The sequence below is a fragment of the Schistocerca americana genome, chromosome X (assembly GCF_021461395.2).
Source record: "Schistocerca americana isolate TAMUIC-IGC-003095 chromosome X, iqSchAmer2.1, whole genome shotgun sequence".
Taxonomy (NCBI): domain Eukaryota; kingdom Metazoa; phylum Arthropoda; class Insecta; order Orthoptera; family Acrididae; genus Schistocerca; species Schistocerca americana.
The window spans coordinates 928,639,538-928,663,992 of record NC_060130.1 but is presented as its reverse complement, the minus strand read 5'-3'; the positions used below and the strand labels follow the sequence as shown (position 1 = coordinate 928,663,992).

At 37.1% G+C, this 24,455-nt stretch overlaps 1 protein-coding gene across 1 annotated transcript in view; it reads right to left on the bottom strand.

Moving 5' to 3' along the window:
- The window catches only part of LOC124556495 (condensin complex subunit 2-like), a 190,189-nt gene that overhangs the window by 43,682 nt on the left and 122,052 nt on the right, over positions 1-24,455 (bottom strand). The window contains exons 7-8 of the mRNA XM_047130452.1: positions 5,550-5,729; positions 4,827-5,037 (exon numbers count right to left, since the gene is read on the bottom strand). Of these exons, the coding sequence (XP_046986408.1) occupies positions 4,827-5,037; positions 5,550-5,729 (391 nt within the window). The remainder of the gene's footprint in view (positions 1-4,826; positions 5,038-5,549; positions 5,730-24,455) is intronic.

Here is a 24,455-nt window from a genome sequence, read left to right as displayed (position 1 = left end):
TTTTTCCCGAGGGCATGCAGCTTTACTGTATGGTTAAATGATGATGGTGTACTCTTGGGTAAAATATTCTGGAGGTAAATTAGTCCCCCATTCGGATCTCCGGGTGGGGACTACTCAGGAGGACGTCGTTATCAGGAGAAAGAAAACTGGCGTTCTACAGATCGGAGCGTGGAATGTCAGATCCCTTAATTGGGCAGGTAGGTTAGAAAATTTAAAAAGGGAAATCGATAGGTTGAAGTTAGATATAGTGGGAATTAGTGAACTTCGGTGGCAGTAGGAACAAGACTTCTGGTCAGGTGAATACAGCACTATAAACACAAAATCAAATAGGGGTAATGCAGGAGAAGGTATAATAATGAATAAAAAAATAGGAGTGCAGGTAAGCTACTACAAACAGCATAGTGAACGCATTATTGTGGCCAAGATACATAGGAAGCCAACACCTACCACAGTAGTACAAGTTTATATGCCAACTAGCTCTGCAGATGACGAAGAGATTGATGAAATGTATGATGAGATAAAAGAAATTATTCAGATAGTGAAGAGAGACCAAAATTTAATTGTCATGGGTGACTGGAACTCTATAGTAGGAAAAGGAAGAGAAGGAAACGTAGTAGGTGAATATGGAATGGGGGTAAGGAATGAAAGAGGAACCTGCCTGGTAGAATTTTGCACAGAGCATAACTTAATGATAGCTAACACTTGGTTCAAGAATCACAAAAGAAGGCTGTATACGTGGAAGAATCCTGGAGATACTAGAAGGTATCAGATAGATTATATAATGGTAAGACAGAGATTCAGGAACCAGGTTTCAAATTGTAAGACATTTCCAGTGCCAGATGTGGACCCTGACCACAATCTATTGGTTAGGAACTGTAGATTAAAACTGAAGAAACTGCAAAAAGGTGGGAATTTGAGGAGATGGAACCTGGATAAACTGAAAGAACCGGAGGTTGTAGAGAGCTTCAAGGAAAGTATTAAAGAACCATTGACAAGAATGGGGGAAAGAAATACAGTAGAAGAAGAATGGGTAGCTTTGAGAGATGAAATAGTGAAGGTAGCAGAGGATCAAGTAGATAAAAAGACGAGGACTAATAGAAATCCTTGGGTAACAGAAGAAATATTGAATTCAATTGATGAAAGGAGAAAATATAAAAATGCAGTAAATGAAGCAGGCAAAAAGGAATACAAACGTCTCAAAAAATGAGATCGACAGGAAGTGCAAAATGGCTAAGCAAGGATGGCTAGTGGACAAATTTAAGGATGTAGAGGCACACATCACTAGTGGTAAGATAGATACTGCCTACAGGAAAATTAAAGAGACCTTTGGAGGAAAGAGAACCACTTACATGAATATCAAGAGCTCAGATGAAAACCCAGTTCTAAGCAAAGAAGGGAAAGCATAAAGGTGGAAGGAGTTTATAGAGGGTCTATACAAGGGCGATGTTCTTGAGGACAATATTATAGAAATGGAAGAGAATGTAGATGAAGATGAAATGGGAGATATGATACTGCGTGAAGAGTTTGAGAGCACTGAAGACCCAAGTCGAAACAAGGCCAAGGGAATAGACAACATTCCATTAGAAATACTGACAGCGGTGGGAGAGCCAGGCCTCGCAAAACTCTACCATTTAGTGAGCAAGGTGTATGAGACAGGCGAAATACCCCCAGACTTCAAGAAGAATATAATAATTCCAATCCCAAATAAAGCAGGTGTTGACAGATGTGAAAATTACCCAACTATCAGTTTAATAAGCCACGGCTGCAAAATACTAACACGAATTCTTTACAGACGAATGGAAAAACTGGTAGAAGCCAACCTCGGGGAAGATCAGTTTGGATTCCGTAGAAATGTTGGAACACATGAGGCAATACTGACCCTACGACTTATCTTAGAAAATAGATTAAGGAAAGGCAAACCTATGTTTTCATCATTTGTAAACTTAGTGAAAGCTTTTGACAACATTGACCGGAATACTCTGTTTCAAATTCTGAAGGTGGCAGGGGTAAAATACATGGAAAAAAGGCTACTTACAATTTGTACAGAAACCAGATGGCAGTTATAAGAGTCGAGGGGCATGAAAGGGAAGCAGTGGTTGGGAAGGGAGTGAGACACGGTTGTAGCCTATCCCCAATGTCATTCAATCTATGTATTAGGAAATAGAAGAAAAATTTGGAGTAAAATTGAAATCCGTGGAGAGGAAATAAAAACTTTGAGGTTTGCTGAAGACATTGTAATTCTGTCAGAGACAGCAAAGGACTTAGAAGAGCAGTTGAATGGAATGGATAGTGTCTTGAAAGGAGGATATAAGACGAACATCAACAAAAGCAAAATGTGGATAATGGAATGTAGTCGAATTAAATCAGGTGATGCTGAGGGAATTAGATTAGGAAATGAGACAAAGTAGTAGATGAGTTTTGCTATTTTGGGAGCAAAATAACTGATGATGGTCGAAGTAGAGAGGATATAAAATGTAGACTGGCAATGGCAAGGAAAGCGTTTCTGAAGAAGAGAAATTTGTTAACACTGAGTATAGATTTAAGTGTCAGGAAGTCGTTTCTGAAAGTATTTGTATGGAGTGTAGCCACGCAGGGAAGTGAAATGTGGACAATAAATAGTTTAGACAAGAAGAGACTAGAATCTTTCAAAATGTGGTGCTACAGAAGAATGCTGAAGATTAGATGGGTTGATCACATAACTAATGAGGAGGTACTGGTTGGTTGGTTGGTTTTGGGGAAGGAGACCAGACAGCATGGTCATCGGTCTCATCGGATTAGGGAAGGATGGGGAAGGAAGTCGGCCGTGCCCTTTCAGAGGAACCATCCTGGCATTTACCTGGAGTGATTTAGGGAAATCACGGAAAACCTAAATCAGGATGGCCGGACGCGGGATTGAACCGTCGTCCTCCCGAATGCGAGTCCAGTGTCGAACCACTGCGCCACCTCGCTCGGTGCGAGGAGGTACTGTACGGAATTGGAGAGAAGAGGAATTTGTGGCATAACTTGACTAGAAGAAGGGACCGGTTGGTAGGACATGTTCTGAGGCATCAAGGGATCACCAAGTTAGTATGGGAGGGCAGTGTGGAGGGTAAAAATCTTAGAGGGAGACCAAGAGCTGAATACACTAAGCAGAGTCAGAAGGATGTAGGGTGCAGTAATTACTCAGAGATGAAGAAGCTTACACTCTCTTACGTTACATGCAGTTTATGCACAAAAATTACATGTAAGGAGCATATTGTGGGAGATTTGCAGTGTATTATTTCAGTGTGCTTAAAATTAAATGACATTCGAAGCTGTGTTGCTCCTCTGCTTGACTCTTTTTACGTGTTAACTGCAGCTGGCCACATGACTGCAGGCTAGCTGTACCAGCTGATCGGCCAGTGCTGTCCAAGTTAAATGCACCGGTAAAGCTGTTGTGCCATATTATCGCTATGTCAATGTGCGTGTAACTCACAGCACGAAACTTTCCCTTACTATCATACTTGACAGTACTCGAGACAGCTTTGCTGCAGTCCCACGTGAAACAGACATCCAATGAGGTTCGAGCAAACGCAGAAGAATACACAGTACAATGTTTACATCAGGTTTATTCTTATGATGAACGGATTATAATGTCCTCTGAGATGAATACATATAACTTTTTAATGACAACTACTACTTTAAGGGTGCTCTTAGCAAACAATATTTTGACTGTCAGTAACTCACACTCAAGTTTCAGGCACAACTAAGTTGGAATCTACTTATTCGATGTATTACATGTTTTTAGTACACTGATTGCCAGTAACCGTTAAAAGCACAACCCTCGTAAGACATTTGTTTGCTGTCTCTGCAGTTTCACAGCACCTTGGTTCACTGTACACCTGACAAATGTATCAAAGCATTCTCTCTTAATAGATCAAAAATTTACAATCCTTATCCTCTTCAACCACAAAATTCACACAGTAATAAAGGTAGGGGGCTACCAGAGAAAAGCCTTTGAGGAAGGAAAATAAGAGGTAAAGAAAAGCACACAATCCCACTGTACTTTTCTTTCCACTGCCAAAAATTGGCAGACTGTTATACATATATAAAATGTAATGCTGTTTCCACATTTTCATGTAGGTACTATGATTTTATTACTGTTAAGGCCAGGAAATGTCATATCTGCAGCTACCATGACATTAGCACGATGTAGGTTTATCCCCTTCCTGCGCAAAATTTATCGTTCTAAGACCATTCCACTAAGTTGTGTTAATGTGGTTCTAGATGACCATCCATTCTATAACTATTCTGTGGCAACAGGTGTGACTCTTAACCAGTGCTGAAATTCACTCTGCAGATACTCAACTGGTTTTATCATAATAAGACACTGAGCTGATAAGACAAACAAGTTCACACACACACACACACACACACACACACACACACACACACACACACACACACACACACCACAATCAACAAACATACCTCCCTCCACTGGAGAAACGTTGAGTAATAATGGCTGTTTCTGCAAAAGAGTGATCTCTCTACCGAATACAAAGTACAGCATACTTAAAGAGATTTAAAATTTAGTGCTGACAAAAAAAAAAAAAAGTCAATACTTTCAAGTTTTCTAATTCCAGGTACAATTAATAGCACTGCCAATATCGCAGTACACTAAAAATGCAAGGTTTCAGTCTTTCTTTATAAGTCACATAACAAAAGAAAAATTCTAATTTGTCCATTACAAATATTCTACTTTGTCTATTTCTTTATTTCACAACTGTTCTGTTGAAATATCTGATACTAGGATCACAGTGTATATACACACACTTTATAAAAAAAAAAAAAGAATCAAAATGTACCTTCGAAAGTGACTATTTTCATAGTGTACATCAAGTTGAGAAGTTACTTTACTCTCCTGCCATTTCTGCGTTGTTCTCTTTGTAAGCTTCTGTGATCTCCCCTTCTGCAATTTATCATCAATGTTTTGTTCAGGTTCTTCTGGAAATAGGTTCTTCACTTTTTTCTTTGGCCTCTGTTTCCTTTTCACTTTCTCTGTGTCTTCAGTTTTGTCTGTGGGAAATAAGCTACCTCAATGGAAATATGAACAGAAGCAGGGCAAGGGTAGCCTTGCAATGAAACACATGAACTCAGTAGATAAATATAGCTCCTATGTTGTTTTTTTTCTTTTCTTCTTCTTTTTTTAGATGACATTACAGCTGTTGTTTAATTATATCTCCAAGGCTGTTACTGCCAGTGTTAAAATTATTTTTACTCAAAAACACACTAAAATACTATAGTGTTAAGAAACTTGTGACTTTTGACAGTTGTGTGGAAAAAAGTGAAGGGGGATTGTGGCGACAATCTGCCAAGTTCACCACACAGAAGTTACTGATGTTTGACAGCATGTGCTACTGTTTGTACTGGGGAAGTGATGGTAGAGTGTACCAAATCAACAAAAGTGCCAGTGATGTGGGAGGGGCAGGAAAACATCATTATCTCCCCTCCTCCGAGTCAAAAGTCACAAGTGATTTAAATCTTACTAAAATAAATCAGTACACTAGCTCAAAAACACTTCAAAATACCTTTTGACGCAAAAACTTTCCAATGTGATGGGCCTCGCCAAAGTGATAGTTTCTCTATATTAAAGTAAGAGTATTCCTGTGATTTTGATGACAGATGACTTCGAATATCAAAGTTATGGACCTCTGGACTATTAGATGGCTCCCTATCACCATCATCTTCATGAGCTTCAAGGACTGAACCTTTAAGACAAAAAGTAAAGAGCAGTGATAGAACAAAATGAAGTTCCAAGTCTTAACACATGAGAGATGAAGAATTTGACAAGCTGGAGAGAGAGAGAGAGAGAGAGAGAGAGAGAGAGAGAGAGAGAGAGAGAGAGAAATTACATATGCAACATTTTTTTTCCAACTCAGTACCAACGGCAAAATACATTTGCTTCCATGTGTTCTTGAAAGGCTTCTGTACTATGATACTACAAAAACCTGACCTCATTATCAAGTAATGTGGTGGTAGTGGTGACAAGTATCTGAGACATGTGGTTGTGCTTTCCTCCTGATGCAGTATATGAGTATGTAGGCACTAGGACTGAGCTTATTAGTTTCACTATTCATTTTATATTCTTGTCATCACACCTGAAGTTCATGTTACTGAAAACATTACTACTTGATCTGATGTTACTAATTCATTTTCACAGGTTCTTGGTCCAATGTAGCTTCACATCACAAATTTTTTTTGCTGCCCACCTAGTATGTTATTTAAGAATTCTTCATTTGCTTGCAGTACGTTTCACAGTTGAAATTTCATGAATTTGTTGGCAATTTCACCTTTTAGTTTACACACACACACACACACACACACACACACACACACACACACACCTAAGACATGCATTACTTTCAGATAAATTGAAAAGATGGCCACCACAACACATTAAAAGATCCTTTATTCACCACTGACCACATATAGCAAAACTGGCTTCTTCATTAAATACACTATGGACTTTTATGGCATTGCCCATAAAAAGTTTACATAATTATACATAAAAATCCTTAAAAACTAATGCCAATATGTATTATTTACCTCAGAAAATTATATTTACTCCTTAACTTATGTTGTAAGGGCACAGTCCAAGCAGAATATGGGAGTTAATTTTAAAAAATTAGATCATTCCTTTTGTGTGTGCTACATGTCTTCAATAGCCTGTATCTCATTATATCTAAATTCCCCTCGCTCCCAGTGTAGTGTCATTAGATTTCATCTTTTAATTCAAATTATTCTTAAATTCAACATATATGTAGAATAGCACTGTAACTATATTAAAGTAGATAAAGATGACTGCAGTGCCCCTCAGAAGGAACTTTGGACATTCCTCTCCACAGGTGAATAATTCTCAACATGGCAAGAATTGTTCCATTACAGCGGATCATAAGAAACAAGAAACTGAAATAAATGAAGGCCTTCTGAAGACTTATTGTCCAAGGACCAAGCCCTGTGGCACACCTGTCCTAACTATATTCACGGCAGTATGCTTGCTTCTGTCAGAGATAAATAGCATGTTGATTGGCGACTCCATGTTGTCTTGTGCACTACGACCAGGTAACAGGTATACTTGAAAAAAGAGACAGCATTGGTCGTATATTTTTTACTATTGCAAAATCGATTTTCTGTCACTGAGTGACCATCTTCAGTGCTATATTGTATAACTTAAATTGGGATGCACTGCTGTCACTAAGGTTACGGCAATCACAAAGGTTTGAAATTATATGTGAAGTTTGTTGCAAGCCTCTAAGTGCCTCATTTTCAAATTTCAAATACTAGTCTATGTGATTGCCGTAACCTTAGTGACAACAGTGCATCCCAATTTAAGTTATACAATATAGCACTGAAGATGGTCACTCAGTGACAGAAAATCGATTTTGCAATAGTAAAAAATATACGACCAATGCTGTCTCTTTTTTCAAATAGCATGTTGTTACTTAAATTACAAATTACAGCTAAGGATAAGTTATTTATACAAAAAAATTCAGGTTTTGTGAGCAGGATGTCATAAAGAAAACAGTCAAGGGCTTTATTCAGATCATTACCCAAGTATGTGTGTTTATTCCAATCTTTTTTAATCCAGCTCCCCTCCACCGATCCATCTCTTCCCCCTCTCTTTGTTCATTTCTTCCTCTTCCCCCCCTCTGTCCAATTCCCCCTCCTCCATCTACTCACCCTCCCTTTTCCCACAACATTACCATATTCATCCGCACAGGAGGATGATGGTTCATACCCTACAGTATTTATTTCCAGATTGTAACTAGTATGTGTACCAAATTTGATTGAAATAGTTTCAGGTGTTTAGTATGAGCCTTTTACCCACGACTTTCCTCACATATGCACAAGCCAAATCTATTTCACAAGCATTCATACACATATTTCACATGCATGTATAGCGTATTATGCCCTGCAGTTTCGCTTTCAGGCAGCTCAATGTTTATGACATTGTATTTCCTGAACTATGTACTGTATAATGACATAATTTTTCAGGTACATCTGATGGTATATGTGCCTACTATCTATGAAATATGTTGTGAATACAGTTAGTAGTAAAAAAGTAATAAACTAAAACATCACACTTAATCTGGTAAGTTTCTTATGCATTCAGTGTTATGATGTCATATCTCCTGAACAAAGTGTTATACAATGATATAAATTTTGTGGTACATTCAGTGGTATATGTGAATACTGTCTGCTAAATTCTTCATACATACCATTAGTAGTAAAGAAGTAATAAATTAAAATGGCATGCTGCATGTGTCAGTTTTACTGTATGAAGAGCAAAAATGTAGTAAGCAATAAACTTTTTGCTTTCATCACTTTGAGAGGATTTTAGCAAGAAAAATTTTCACAAAGGTTTGAAATTATATGTGAAGTTTGTTGCAAGCCTCTAAGTGCCTCATTTTCAAATTTCAAATACTGGATGACTAAAGTATGGGCATTCTCGCATCACGGGCTACGCTGCTTTTTCACACCCACCTCTTTGATAGGTGTTTCTTTCCAGGGAGGAAATAAAGTTTTTACCAAGTTTGGCTGAAATCAGTCTAGTGGTTTAAGAGGAGATGTGGAACATACTTTTATACATTTTTATAATTTGTATGACATCACTCCACAGATACTTCATTCCACTTTTCAAATTCAGTTAACAATTCACCCAAAAGCTTTCAGAGTTCTGCCTCGTTTATATGTCTTAATGACTCAGCAGCTCTACTCTTTGGTGATTTGTGACATTTATTCCTTAAATTATTTACATTTTACCAGGAGCTTCCATTACCAAAACTACCTCACGAATTAACAAAAAACAACAGCTTCTTTTATCAGCAAGATGAGTAATGGTTGCTCCACTAATAATATGGTTATAAAATAAAAGTTTGTTTTATTTGCACTGACTGGAGAACTATGTAACAATACACAAAGTAATGTGCACTTACAAGTAATAAATTTCAATGTTGCGATGCAGTGTAATGCTGACAAATGAATGAACATGTTATACTGTTACACACTACTCTTCTTGCTATTTGTTGTAACGCAGGTACTATCTCTAGACGATCCAAGATCACAACTAATCACATAAATAACAATTTCAGAAGCAGGTCCTATTTATTTCACCTTGCCCTCACATAATTAATAAGTCACCTCCTTCCCACTCATTAACATCCATCTCAGGTGGTCCCTTTAAAATCTACATTATTTTCAAACCTACCAATCACCAATAACACAATGTCAGAATCTGCCATCCCTTTCAACACTGTAATGTCCAATACAGTCATGGTATCTGGCGAGAGAAAAATCTGCTGTAGCAAGCAACCTCACACTCAGAATGCTTAAGGCACTGCACCAATAACAACCTCAACTTGAACAATTGAACCACATCCTTCACCATGGCTTTGACTACCTTTCACCATGCAATGTAATGAGGAATGTCCTTCCAACTACCCTTCTCCCCACTCCAATAATGGTACTCTACTACCCACTCTACCCATGTAAATATCCTTCTGCCCATAAGTTGCTACTCCTTTCAATCCCCTTGCCTATGGGTCATAACCGTTTCATAACCGTTTCACAACCTAGTTGCAACATCTGCTCCATACATTTGCCCACAATCTGTTATTCCAACATTTGCTGAAAGAGGCAGAGTCATGTTTCAAAGCAACATGAAACAAGACACAAACAAGATATCATGTACCTTGCCACAGACTACCATTATTTGATAATACTCCATATTACATGGCTTTGAAGCTTAGCAATAAAATGCGTTCAAACTTTAAGGACTGCAAGCTAGAACCCACAGCTGCAAACACTGAAAAATATTTAAAAATCAAATGCTACTACATTGTGGATGATTTTATAAACAAGGAAGACAAGTTTGAGATATTGCTTTGTTTTCCCATTTTTTCTACATTACGTTCTATGAGTATGCCTATGTTCCCTTTTAATTGAGGTATATGTTCTCTTTACGTGTGTCCATACTTATAAAATATGTACCTAAATATCTAGATGCATACATATATACTACTTTTATGAAAGTATGTGCCCTTTGAAGTATGTCCATGTTCATAAACTAGAGAAACAAACATGAAAAATACTTAAAAAGACTGATTTTAAACCACTGTGGAAATTTTAAGAAAAAGGAAGTAATCTAACACGTAATTATCTTTTTATGTTGTAATGTGCTTCTGGGAGCATCCATATGCTTTATTTTAATGTATCTTGTTTTAAGGTTTACTTAGACTGGTATTACACTCTCATATTTCTTTGTCAAAGTTGATATGTCAACGAAATTTGATGGTGTAATAGGGAACTTCGTCAAATGTCACCTATCATCAAATAAATATGATCACATCTAGGGCCTCACCATAGATTTGATCACGAAAGTCATTTATCTTCTGTTCACTACAATGTGAAATGTAATTGCTTGAAGCATTGGCGTTGCTACAGCTATTTGACACCTCTTTAGTGTTTTTGTAAACATGACTTCAAAGTTGGTGTGTTCCTTCATTACTTTTTTTTTTTTTAAATAATCTTGCCTCGACAAGGTTGGGGGTGAGCAAGGGGCGCAGTGCATGCTATTAATTGTGTGGTGATGGTCAAGTGGAATATGGTGCAAGCAACTTCACGTCCACAATCACAGCTACAGCCATCCACCTCCACATCTGGAAACATCCAGGCAGCTTTTTAGCAAACCGGAATACAGAATAGAAAATAAAAAATTCTTTCTTAGCTTTCAATTCTACTTCATTTATTCTTGAACTCTAGTTGCCCCAAGTTAAAAAGCACTTCATCTGTTTCATACTTTTTATTAATTTTGTAGTTGTTGGAACACTAAGTCCATTAATTAAATTATTCAAAAATAAAGTTAGTTCTTACTGCCCACATAGTGTACTAAACATTTATTTACATTCACATATTCCCCTTCAGTGCTTTATAATTCCCTTCACACCTTTCAGGAATTATTTTGGTTAATGTGCAATGTGATATTCAAGTGCTGTGTTTTAAACTAGAGAAGTTCTCTCCTGTCAAGAAATCCAAGTGTGACCGTTTGCCTGTCTTCTGCATATATAGCTTTTCCCAAAGAGTATTCTCTTTTGTAATATGACAAGCCACTTTACTGAGCAAATACTGGAATACACTCTCATCCATTCGTAAGTAATTTACATCCTTCACTAGCAGCTCTCTTAACACATTCCACTGAATTCTTTTACTATCTCGATGTAATAGATATGGCTTCATCCAAACGTGTTTCCTCTTTTTCGACCGCTTTTCTTCCAAATACACACAGAGTGCAATTGTGGTACTAGAAACCGCAGTGCATAATAAGAAATTGTTGTCCGCCATCTTGAAATTTGATGAAAAATATGACGACAGTATAGCGCCATGTCAAATATCTTTGTCAAACAAATTTGATGAAGATTTGATCATATCCTTGATCATATCTTTGTCAAAGAAATATGATCGTGTAATACCGGCCTTAGGTAGGCACAGAATTATTCATTGACAAGTCATCAATGTTTCAATCGAGTGATTGTATATAACATGTGATGTGACAATAATGATTGTGTTCTGTTCTATTCAACTTCATCATCATTACTAACTTTGTTGTATACTGAATTTTTCCATTTTACATGGGTAATACCAGTAACAACCTATCAGTGTGCATTAACGGCCACTGCCAAATTGTGGCCTAGAGCCAACTACACTGCTTACTTTCAGAGCACACTGATGAAGTGGGATACTTCAATGACTGTTTCACTCAAACTCCAGCTTTTCTTAAATGTGAAGGTGGGCACTCCATGCCAGCAACACATCCTTCATTATCAGAACTACCATGCCTCAATTTCATCAGTCCCATCCTCCATCTGCCTTACACTCTCTCCTGTGGCCACCCCGTTCCATTTTCCTATACCCATGCCTGCCTCAAAATCTCTCTTACTTTTTGACTCCAGCTTAATCCTCCACCATTGCCCTGTACTATGTCCATACCATTTCCAGAAGCAGCTCCCTATCCTGACAGTGACTCCTATATACACATCATTCATCTCCTATGCAAGATACTATATTCTACCAATGACATAATCTTTCCTAACCCCTTCACCCGCTGTCTCTCCTTCATATCACAAGCCTCTTTCCTGAAGTTCTCGATTCCAAAATTCCAAAACTTTATCAATTTCTGAATAACATCTCAAGTATTCAAATATCACATCTGAGAACATGACCTCCAATAAATCATTATGGCCCGATTTGTATCTGAAGCACTTGAGACCGGAACAAGAACAGTTGCCACTTGTTCTTGTAAAAATTCTCTGATGTGTATTGTTGTTTCTTTCCATCTGACTTACTACAATACGTCACACTATAGATGTGACTAGTTCAACTGCTTCACAAGAAAGAACATTGCATTGAAAAATATATTAAAACATTTTACGCCATGCATATTTTGCATTTGCTTTAAAACAGCATGTAGAATTTCAATAAGAATAATGTAGCATTAATTTTCAAAAATGATTATAAAACAGAAGATGATAAAACATTTTGAAAAAATATTCTATGAAAATAATGATGCAGGTTAATTTTCTATTTACAACTGACGTTCAGTTCTCAAAAATTCTTCAAGTTCTGTTGCGACAGAAAACCTTACACTTACTTTCCCTATAAATTAGTTTGGATTAAAGTGTAGCCAATTCATTATCTAACATTGATATGGGTGTAGATGTCTGACCAAGCAATAGTTTCCAACAATCACATCATGCACAGACCAGAAGTTCTGTCTGAGAAGCTGATTCTTCAAGTTCAAAATGTGGCCATAAACTGTTCAAACAGGGGCTACAGGTGGTTTCAAACCAAGAGGATTCCAAGAAAATTGTTCCAATGTCTCCAAACAGGAAACACCACACATGCAGAAAGCCGTCAGGCAGCTCTTCCATGTGTCAAAAACAAAACAGATGTGACTGGGTACTGTTGAATGAATTCACATAGTTCCAGCAGACTGAAGTGAACTGTTCTTAGAGAGACTTTGTTCAGTTTTCTGATTTGATTTTATTTCCACATTATTTCCAGAGGAAGCATTAATCATCTTGCAGAATGGTGAAGTTATATTTGTCAGTGTCCTAAATAAACTAGACCTTTATTTTTCCATGCTTAGGCCCATTGCCACCATTAATAAACCAAAGTGAATTATTCTTTTCTGTTGAAGCTGTCAGATTATTTGAAACAAGTTTTTCATTCTACACTCTTGCCTAGTTCCAAATGTATGTTTTATTTGAAGGGCCCATTTTCACTTCCTCATACATATGTCATTAACTGATCATACATATGATGCCATAAAAAAAAATAACAAAGAAATACCTAGAACAAATACTCCAAGAAAACTGGCAATCTGGAAACGATAATACCACATACCTCATTACAAATCCAGTCATGTGCATGCACACTGTAACCCGAATATCCTATCTCAATACAAAGAAGTTGTGCAACAAACTAAACTTGGTGGGTGTAGGTGTGTTTCTATATTTGGAAGATTGTCCCTATTAAAATTACACACCAGTTGCATTAAGTGTGGTGCTAGTAGGACCACTATGAAGATGCAAATCAAGTTTGCTTTAAATAAATGCTGTATGGCCACGAGCACTAGTTACCTTTGAGATTGGACATGGTGAGCTGATGTTAGTCAAGAATGCTTTCAAAGTGACAAAGACAACATTATCAATACCTCAGAGGTTGAACGAGGGCATGCAATAGCGCTACAAGAAGTTGGACGTTCCTTCTACGATATTGCAGAAACACTTTGAAGGAATGTAGCCACCTGGCTCCAGACGGCCATTTATCACTACCAAGAGGGAAGACCATTGCGTTCGGCACATGGCTCTGGTGCCTTGCACTGTTCTGCAGCAGCAACTGGAGCAACGGTTGGCACCACAGTGATGGAACGAACTGTTGCAACTCTGTTACTTCAAGTACAGCTCCGAGCCAGATGCCCAGTAGTGTGCATTCAGTTGACACCAAACGACCACCATTTGCAGCTTTAGTGGCATGAAGTGAGAGCTCATTGGATGGCAGGATGGAGGTCAATTGGTTTTTCTGATGAGAGTTATTTCTGCCTTGAGGAGTCATGGCTGTGTGTTGATATGGAAGAGGCCAGTTGAGGGCGTGCAACCAACCTGTCTGCATCTAGACACACTCAACCTACACTTGCTGTTATGGTCTGGGGTGTGATTTCATATGAGAGCAGGAACATACTCCTGGTTATCCCACATACCCTGACTGCAAATTTGTATGTCAATCTTCCAGGCAGTGTTTTCCAACACGATAACGCTCGTTCACATACCACTGTTGTAGCCCAACATGCTCTACAAAGTGTCGACATGTTGCCTTGGCCTGCTTGATCACCAGATCTAACATTAACCATCCCTGTATTGACTGATCAAGTGCAACAGGCAAGGAACTCCATCCCACAAACTGACATTCGGCACCCGCACAACACAAATTCATGCATGCATGCTTGAATGCTTGCAGTCAACATTCTGGCAGTTACACTGGTCATTAATGTACCAGCATTTCACATTTGTAATGGCTTACTTGACACATACATTAACCTTTGATCTTGCAATCTTGATATGTTACATAGACAAATATGTTTCCAAAACTTCATTTCTCTGCATTAATTATTCTTTGGTGTTGTGCTTTTTTTTCTGTAAGTGTATTTGTTAATGTGATAAAGAATGTATGGACATTATTTCATGTTTACCTGAAAGTGATTAAGGGGTCCAAACTGGCTGGCAGTATGGGATACAGAAGACTTTGAACACCTATGTAGTATCTTCTCTAGGTCTCACATGATTTCTTAATTAGTGTAATTTACATCTTAAATTTGGCAATGTTATTCTTTCGTAAATGAAGGATTTGTCACCATAATATATTTTCCATGTGTGATATGTATGACATTTTGGGAACAGTTTTTCCTACACGATTATCCACTTCACTGTTATTGTGTTTTCATTAACACACAAATAAAAAATAAATAAAAAAAATAATAAATAAAAAACTTCAGACCACACATTTTAGGAGTGTTATTTCGCTAGTGTCACTGCTCTATAAAGCTGACTGACATCCTGTAGGAACACTGAAAATTTAATGCTACAGCCAATTAATTTCAATTTGAAACTTTGTAGAACTGTCTCCCTGAACATAAGGCCTGAGTGTGATCTGAAAACTAAGTTCTGAAATGCATCCCATGTAGGAAACTAGATTTTTATACTTGTGGATCCAGATTAATCTACTATGGCAAATAACAATCATTAAATTGTACTTGAGCAAAGTATACTACATTCAATGCATAACACAGTACAAATCCAGAGGCTGTTCACACTATGTCTGGCTTAGTAGTATAATACACCTTGTGGCTGCTCTCTTCATCTTACTGAGGCACTGATCTCACCCAGAAAACACCCATGATAGTAATCAACAGTACAAAGCCAACGAAGGCAAAACGTGGAAGACACTCTTCCAGTATTCACCTACTTCACATCATGGCAGTGACTACACATTTTATCAAATAAACTTAACATTAGCAAGTACAAGAAGAAGAGAGAGATACACACAATCATGCAAAATTTTTGTGAATAAATTATTTTTATGTGTACCACTTGTAGCCATGTCATTTTTTTAAAATTTGTTTAATGCCATATTAAAACATACTTAACTAAAACGTTGACTATTCTCAAGACAAATTTGAAAATAGAAGTTTTCTAGAAAAAACTAAGAGTTTTCAACAGAAATGTTTGAAAATGTAATAAAAAATTTTGAAACATGATTTATGACAGCATCTTCTTTTTAAAAGTCTACTTTAAATATAGTTATGCTGCATTTTACTTGCAACACAAAATAAAATTCAGGGAAAAAGTGTGTGACCAAAAATTATAGTTCAAACATCAAACTGTTCCCAAAAGATCTGTTAAAAGATGGAAAGCATTACATATATTTGCAATTCTTACTGTTTGAGTTACAGCATTTAAAAAACTGACAAATTTTTCAAGATTTTCTTTGTGTTCTTGTACCAGCCCCATAAATCAGCATGATAGCTGCTTGGTTTGACACTCTTATCTTTCTCCAAATTGCATCATTTTTTAGTGCAGTTCCGCGTTAGTGTTGGAGATGTCAGACTGATGGCTAATGACAGCTAAATGTATCAAATTCAGAAAACCTTTATTAGATAATAATCAATGCTTGGAATGATACCACTTTAAAAACAATTTCCCACATTTTAAGTTTTCTTGTATTTTACACCTTTTATGTTCCTTGAAAAGTGGGGCTTCACTAGAATTGTACAAAGTGATGTAAGATCACAATTTCTTGCAATTTCACATTCCCATTACCAAATTTATGTAATTAACACTCAGTTTTTCTTTAAAAGATCTTTTGTTTTCAAATTTAAGTCATAAAAATATCCTACAATTTAGTTAAGTATGTTTTAATAAGGCATACAAAACTTCAGTGCTTTATCTTTAATAGGTTTTAACCAATGGGGACCAGATCATCAAAAAAAGTGAACTTTCAGGAAACTCAGGTTAAACTTCTTTCTCTATCTAACCTGCTTAACACTAATACATCCTAGGTCCATATTATTCTTGTTCCTGGTGTGTTTCTTCCTTTCTTTCCTTTTTCAGGCAACTACTACTTATATAAGTTTCTTTGGTGGCTTCCAACAGGGATTTCTCTGCCTTGAAGAATGTCCTGCCGTCAATTGCAATTAACATTCTTTGCATATTTAGTCCACCAAGGACCCCCATCATTTCCATAACCTTACACCTTGACACTTCATCATCTAAACACAGCCGAGCATCCAGCAGACCTATTTTTAAGGTAGTTAGTCCTACCAGAATAGTTTTTGATATCAATTCCAATACAAAGTTGTTGAAACTCTCATCCGGGTTCTGAGTCCCACTTGTCTAATAATCTTGTGTCACTAAGATCCCTACATAAATGTTTTACAACCTCCTTTACAGCAAATGGTAAGGAATGCTTAGGATGGTAGACCTTATCTTTAATAATACCGCTCTGGTAAAACAACAATGACTCACTGTCAGGTGGGCAGAATACATGACTTTATGAAAGAAGTTAGGCCACACTGCCTTTCTCAAATAATATAATTTGATAAATTTTAAAGAATTTCTTCTACTACTTCTACTACATGTTGGGGTTAAATTCATTATTTGTGTTAAGTTCCTGGTCAAAGTCTTCTTGGGACACAGGGATAGAAAGGAGACTGTGGATCATGTGGTGGAATGCTGCATGTTTATAGGTTGTAGGATGTTGGGAGGAAGCCAGGATGAATGTGTCAGTGAAGGAGTCTTTCCAGTAAATTTTAAATTTATGGTTACTGTCTTCTATCTTCAAGCTAATGTCCATGACATTTATGATGGGCCCCCCGAACTCAATGCTGACCTTTGTTAGTATGCCACTGGTTCATATTTTCCACAAATTTGTAGAGTTGTCTATTGGAACCTGTCCACACACAGAGTATCATCTACACATTTGTACCAATACACAATATGTTTTGTCGGTGGTTCACAGGGAAGCCATGCTTGATGCTTGCACTGCCATGGAATAAGACAAAAATCTTTTTAACAAAATCCTTAAAATTTTCACAAGGATATTGTGAATTGCATATTAAATCCATCCAAAATTTATCAGGACGAGTTTCAGACCTGTTGCAGGTTCTAAGGACATCCTTTACATGCAGCTGACTACAAAAATCCATATATTCTTGTTTTACATGGTCAGCCCTAATGCCAGAGAGTCTAGCATTAGAAACTAGAATTTCTAAACATTATGATAGTTTTTCGGCGGCGTGGGGGGAGGGGGCAGTGATTGACGGGTAAGCTTATACTTTAAAAGCAAACGCTGTCTTATTTTGCCCAATATCCCTAAAATGCATGTTTACATTTCTTATTTCAGATGTAAGAATGTCCAACTCTGGTGGGCTATTCGTTTTCTTCAATGCTTCCTTAGTACTAACATCAAGATCAAACTTTCTTGCTGTAACTGAAACGTTTTCATCTGTAAGGTCTTTTTCCAAAAAGAAAAGATTCTTAAACATCAGGGCTGATTACACACCACATCAGAGAAAGCTCTAAAGATTGCAAGTTACAGTACAAGAATAAAGCCATGTGATTAGTTGTCTGATACTGTCACAGCAAAGAAGGCTCGAGTAATGATGTTGTGAAGTTGGCACAAATTTGTTTTTTTTTATTGAGACAGAAACTTATTATTTCAAATTAGGCAAAATTTCCAATGCTCTTTGGGCAACATCAATATTCTCCGACCATCTGATTGAGCAATATTTATTTATTTGGAAAGATTGTATGTTTAGTGTATTCTATGTATTTTGCTCTTCTAGCAGGAGAATCTTTAAATAAATAAATAAGAAATCACTCTCAGAAGAACAAGAAAGTTCCAATTAGTTTTTGTTATACCAATCTTAAATGCTCCCTGTACCACATGAAGCCCACAAAAACCTATATACAGAAAACCCATCCCATTACCCATTACAGATTCCTTACTCTTTGCATATACATCTTTGAGTACCTCAAAGTGAACATTATGGTCATCTATAGACACTTTTATTCAAATTATGCATTCCAACAGAAGATTTTAGGCCTTCCAACAAATCATGGGGTAAGGAATTATAGCAGTTCTTTGGTAAAATGGGGAGCAATACCATGGACTGTACTATGTGCCAGTTTCGTTCTGTGTAGCTGCATTCTTTGTTCTATTTTTGAATTGGAAATCATCAGTGGAAATATGGATGCACATTCCGAAGAACTACAGAATGGTTCCCTAAAGCACAAAGACAGCAGAGAATTTCTGACTTGGTAACATGATCTAACGAGATGAATGACTTCAGTGATGTTGTTATTTCAGCTTTCAACAACTAAGTCGATTGTAGAACTTCCAGAAGTTGAAGGATTTTCAGGGTCACATGCAATAGTAGTGTTTCCTGGAAGGAGAGAGGGAGGGGGGGGGGGGGGGGGGGGGGGGAAACCCTCCACATTAGGCTTATCGCACATACTTAATGTGCAAAGTTCTGAATTTTAATATTTATAAACACAGTAACAGCGAGTGGTCAAACAGTATCTTGCAGACACTTATTTAAAGGAATTCCATAGTTGAAGTTATACAACCAGGGAGAAAGTTTCGTTTCTTGCAATGAAAATTGTTTTTACTTTCTAAAGTAATAGCGACATACTCTTAAGTCTTGGCGAATTGGTGTTTTGCATAAAACTCATCATGTTTCTTTCATTATGTATATTGGCAACACTGAATTTGCTTACTCTACTGTCACTCGTTTGTTTGTACGGTACCTTATTTATTCGGCAAATTTTTGTGAATTCAAGTGATCACGTACCCCACATTAGGTAGAAAAAAGCCAAATTAAGTATGTTTTGCTGTCAAGAGAGCACTGCATGAAGCCTTTAGTGCCTACTGCAGTAGAATATTGTCAAATGATATTTCACAAAACTCAAAGAAATTCTGTTAGTGGCACGGAAGTTAAGGTGTCACTTGTGAATGAGACAGTAACAATCTGAGGGCAGCAAAGCAAAAGCTGATATGCTTAACTCAGTTTTCAAATGTTCCTTTAGAAAGGAAAACCCAGAAGAACTGCTGCAATTTAATCCTCATACCACAGAAAAGATGAGTGAAATAACTATGAGTACCAGTGGTACTAAGAAACAGCTGAAATTGTTAAAACTGAACAAAGTTCCAAGGCCCAAAGGAATCCCTGTAAGATTCTATCTAGACTGAATTTGCAGCCAAGTTATCCTCTTTTCTGACTATAATCTATCATGGATCCCTCAACCAAAAAACCATACCCAGTAGTTGGAAGAAAGCACAGGACACGCCTATTTACAAGAAGGGTAATTGAAATGATCCACAAAACTACCATCCAATATTCTTAACATCAATTAGTTATAGATTCTTAGAACATACTCTGAGCTTAAACATAATGAGGTACTGCATCTCAAACAAAACGATCTCCTCCACACAAATTCGCACAGATTCCGAAAACATCGATCACGCAAAACTCAACTCTCTTTTTCTCACATGACACTGAAACCTTTGGATCAAGGCAGTCAGGTAGATGAAGTATTTCTTGATTTCTGAAAAGCATTTGACTCAGTACCACATCTACACTTATTGTCAGAAGCACAATGATATGGGGTATCAAGCAAAATTTGTGACTGAACTAAGGACTTTTTGATATGGAGGGCGCAGCATGTATTTTGAATGGAGAGTCAGCATCAGATGTAGAATCAAGTTTGGGTGTGTCCCAGCAAAGTGTACTGGGGGCCTTGCTGTTCACATTGTATATTACTGACCTTGTTGACAATATCAATAGTAAGATCAGACTTTTTGAAGATGGTGCTGTTATCTGTAATTAAGTACTGCCTGAAAGAAGGTGCATAAATATTCAGCGAGACATTTATAAGATTTCGAAGTGGTGCAAACATAGACAACTTGGTTTAATGTTCCTAAATGTAAAATTGTGCATTTAAAAAAAAAACCATACAAATACCTGGGTGTAACACTTCGCAGAGATAGGAAATAGAATGTTCACGTAGGCCCAGCTGTGGGTAAAGTAGATGGTAGACTTCGCACTTCCCCAGTATACTACAAATAAATCAGTCTACAAAAGAGATTACTTACAAATCATTTGTACGATCCATTCTAGATTACTGCTCCAACGTGTAGGACCCATACGACATAGGACTAAGAGGGGATAAGGGGATACTGAATGTACACAGAGAAGGGTAGCAGGAGGTCACAGACTTGTTTGATCCACAGGAGGGTGCCACAGAGATGCTTAAAAAGCGTAACTGGCAGACTTTGAAATAGATATGACTATCCTGAGAAAGCCTACCTACAATGTTTTAGAAACCAGCTTTAAATGATGACTAGCAATATGCTACAACCTCCTACATATTGCCCCCACAAGTATTGTGAGGGCAACATTGGATTAATTACAGTGTGCACAGAGGTATTTTAATGAATTACAGCATGCACAGAGGTATTTAATCAACCATTCTTCCCATGCTCTGTACGTAAATGGAATGGGAAGAATCCCTATTAGGGAACAATGGGACGTACCACTTCACTGTGGTTTGCAGATGTAAGCCCTGGCTAATTTAAGCATGTGTGTTTGTATAAATAAATTTTTTACAACTGAAATATACTAAAATAACAATATTAAATAATTCACATATTCAACAAGTTACACTGTTTTAGGAACTTACCTTCTGAAGAATTACTGCAGTGGCTTCTATACTTTTATTCACTTCATGACTGTCACTCTTCAAAAACATGTTGACAGGCAAGGAGTTTTTTCTGTCTTCTGTTTCCTTGTGTTTGTTCGAATGTGCATAGCTGGTAAGAGCTGCTTGCCCCATAGAAATTTTTATGGCATTATTGCTCCATTTACACACAGCATCTGTGTCAACATTTCCTCTCTTGACCCATAGAAACTTTTGACCCACAGAAAATTGACTTCATAAGATGCCTGGTATACAGTAGTACCTTTTAACTTTCCCATGATGGTATCGAAAATATTGTCCACATTTTATAGTAAATCTGGACGATAACCCGAATTGTATACCAACGACTGAACTTCACGTCAACATTCATAGATACTAACAAGGCATCTAATCTGACTAAGCAGAACAGAATGGAATGGTTATATTTCATTAGCTTGCAATTTTTTAAAAATACATTTGTATTTGCGTGTAAACAAATTAACAGTACACATTAGGTGCGTGATTTTGGGACGTGTGCACAGTCCAACTATTTATGTGCTCCAGCTCTGCTGCATGCCTTGTTATTTACATCAGGGTCAACCTTATTTTGTCAACTTTGGAAGTCATGTTGTGAAAAGTAACAAAAACACAAAAGAACATTTTTTGTTCCTGTTTTAATACTTAGGACTAGCATGCGCAGGTGATTTGTGGCACTGTGACCGTGTACCCACATAATGGATAAGAGTGACAATATACGGAGATGTGCAAATGTTACGACATGACAGTCGGGTGACATGTTTGTCTGCCAACTCATGAACAAGCTGGAGACAAAACTGTCACTGTGTTGCGTGCACGCATGGGCGACACTTTCCATGCATTCTCCACTTCCCATATGGTTGCCGACTGTCAGCACAGTGGGCCATATGAATAAAACAAAAAATGCACTTCATTCTCGGAATTTTTTTACAAATAAAGTGTGCCTAAGAATACACTTCACCTGAGACTGAGTGAAAGAACGCCAGGAAAATTAATAACTGCTTAATTACACACCTTGAGACGTTTCTCGTGACTAAACAGAACAGGTGACCGCACAGCAAGCGCACAATGGTGTGTCATATTTAACCAAAATTACCTTGTGTTAGAAAACTAGCAGTTCCAGTTTGGAGCAGATGAAAATGGGATTTTGTTCGCATTGCGTGTTCACCTAACTTCAGTACCAAAAAACGTTTCCTGCATGTTGAAAATTCTATATCATCAGAAAGCACATTTTCGTAAACTGTCCATATATTGTCTTAATAATTTGTTGCGCCACATAAAACTAAAATCAAAACATAGTGCAACTCTTCCAGAACACACTGATGCCAATTCCATAACTGCACATTGAGTTCGTCTATTTGAGGGAGTTTACTGAAATTTCTGTCAATAATGTTAACATGCGAAGTAGTTCATCAAAACTTTCGACAGACATTAGAAAATATTGAAAAAAATTCTTTGGATGCTGCCAAAGACTATGCAACATTGTATAAAACTTTCCACTTATTAGCCTGCCATTCCAATGACACTGTACCCAATATTCTTTTTTATATTTTCTTTCACGTCTAGCGAGTTTTCAATAACAATGGCCTCCTCTTCCTAACCCATATGGTGCTGGTCTCTTAGATAGCTGCCGTTACCCATTGACTAGCTAAAATATGTGATTTTTTGTAAGTTACAACTCGTGTGTATAAATATGTTGGAATTTCACAACATTTTTAGGTTCATTGTACTTTCTACCTTAAATATGCATGTTTTGGTATTGCTAGTATTAAAATTGACTATACAGATGAAAACTTCAATTTAATACTAATAATCACAGAAAAAAAAAAATTGAAAAGAAGTTCTAGTACTGGAATACATACGCAAACACACGATCTTTATGTTTAATTTCCTTTACAGCTAATTTATGTCTACAGAAACACACAAAACCAAAGCAAAATTTAGCATTCACAGACGAGTACAGTGTGATACAAATAGATACATTGAGGGATACACAGTCCAACTTTACATTCACTGGACTCATATGCTGTGATTCAGTTCTGATGTACCTGCCAAGAATCCTTTAGAACAACACAATCTGTGAAAATAATATGATAAACTTATGCAGCAACTCATCTTCAAAAAGTCTAGAACTACTGCTATTTTCAGATGACGTAATTTAAATCACCGTCAAATGGTTCCTTTCCATCATCTACAGATTAGTCAAGGACTTTGTAAATCACTAACTCCAAACCTTTCTCCTCCTCAATGCACATTTTGCAACAAAATCAGCTCAAAATCACACAAAACACTCAGAACAAACAACTTGAATGTCAGCTAACGCCCACAAAGCAAGAGACAATAAGGAAGGTTTCAAAACTGAAGAATTTTTGCACCAATACTGCTACTGCCATCTAGCAATCACAACAGAAACTACAAAGTGTGCAGAGCTCACGGAAGCTTGAGGGAGCTGTAAATAGACATTCAACACTGCGGAGAATCATAGTAACTGGCTTGAGGTAATAAAATGTCTGCCTGCACATTTCCTTCTCACAGAAGTGCTGTAATAGTATGTCATCCACATGCTAAGTGCTAATAAGTAAAGAAAATATTGACTTTGTGTGTTTGGGGGGGGAGGGGGGGGCAGGGGGGGGAGGCCTATTAATTCCTCAAATTTTAGTGCCAAAATAATGACTAAACACTTTGTACACATGACAGTGAAGCAACCATGATGTTCTCATAGGTTAGTCAACATTAAGACTAAAAATTCATAATAATCAAACACGTGAGAAATAAACTCTGTTGCTAAAATAGCTGTCTGTGTGACATAGGAACAAGTCACATGTGCAGCAACTTTTAAATTCGTTTAATTTTGGGGCTTCCTACAGTCAAACTTCCTTGAAGTAAACATTTTCTTATTCACAAGATTGCAGTGAATTTTTTTTAAGATAAAATTAGAAAATTGATTTTTTGACACTCATTTATGTACCAGTCCACTTAGTGATTGCTAAGTTAATGTGCCACTTCAGCAGCTTCCATATTTATACTTACGCACTAGAAAATTATGCAGTTTAAGTGTTGCAAGACATCAAAGAGTTCTTCAACACTAGTCACTTTTAGTGTAATTTG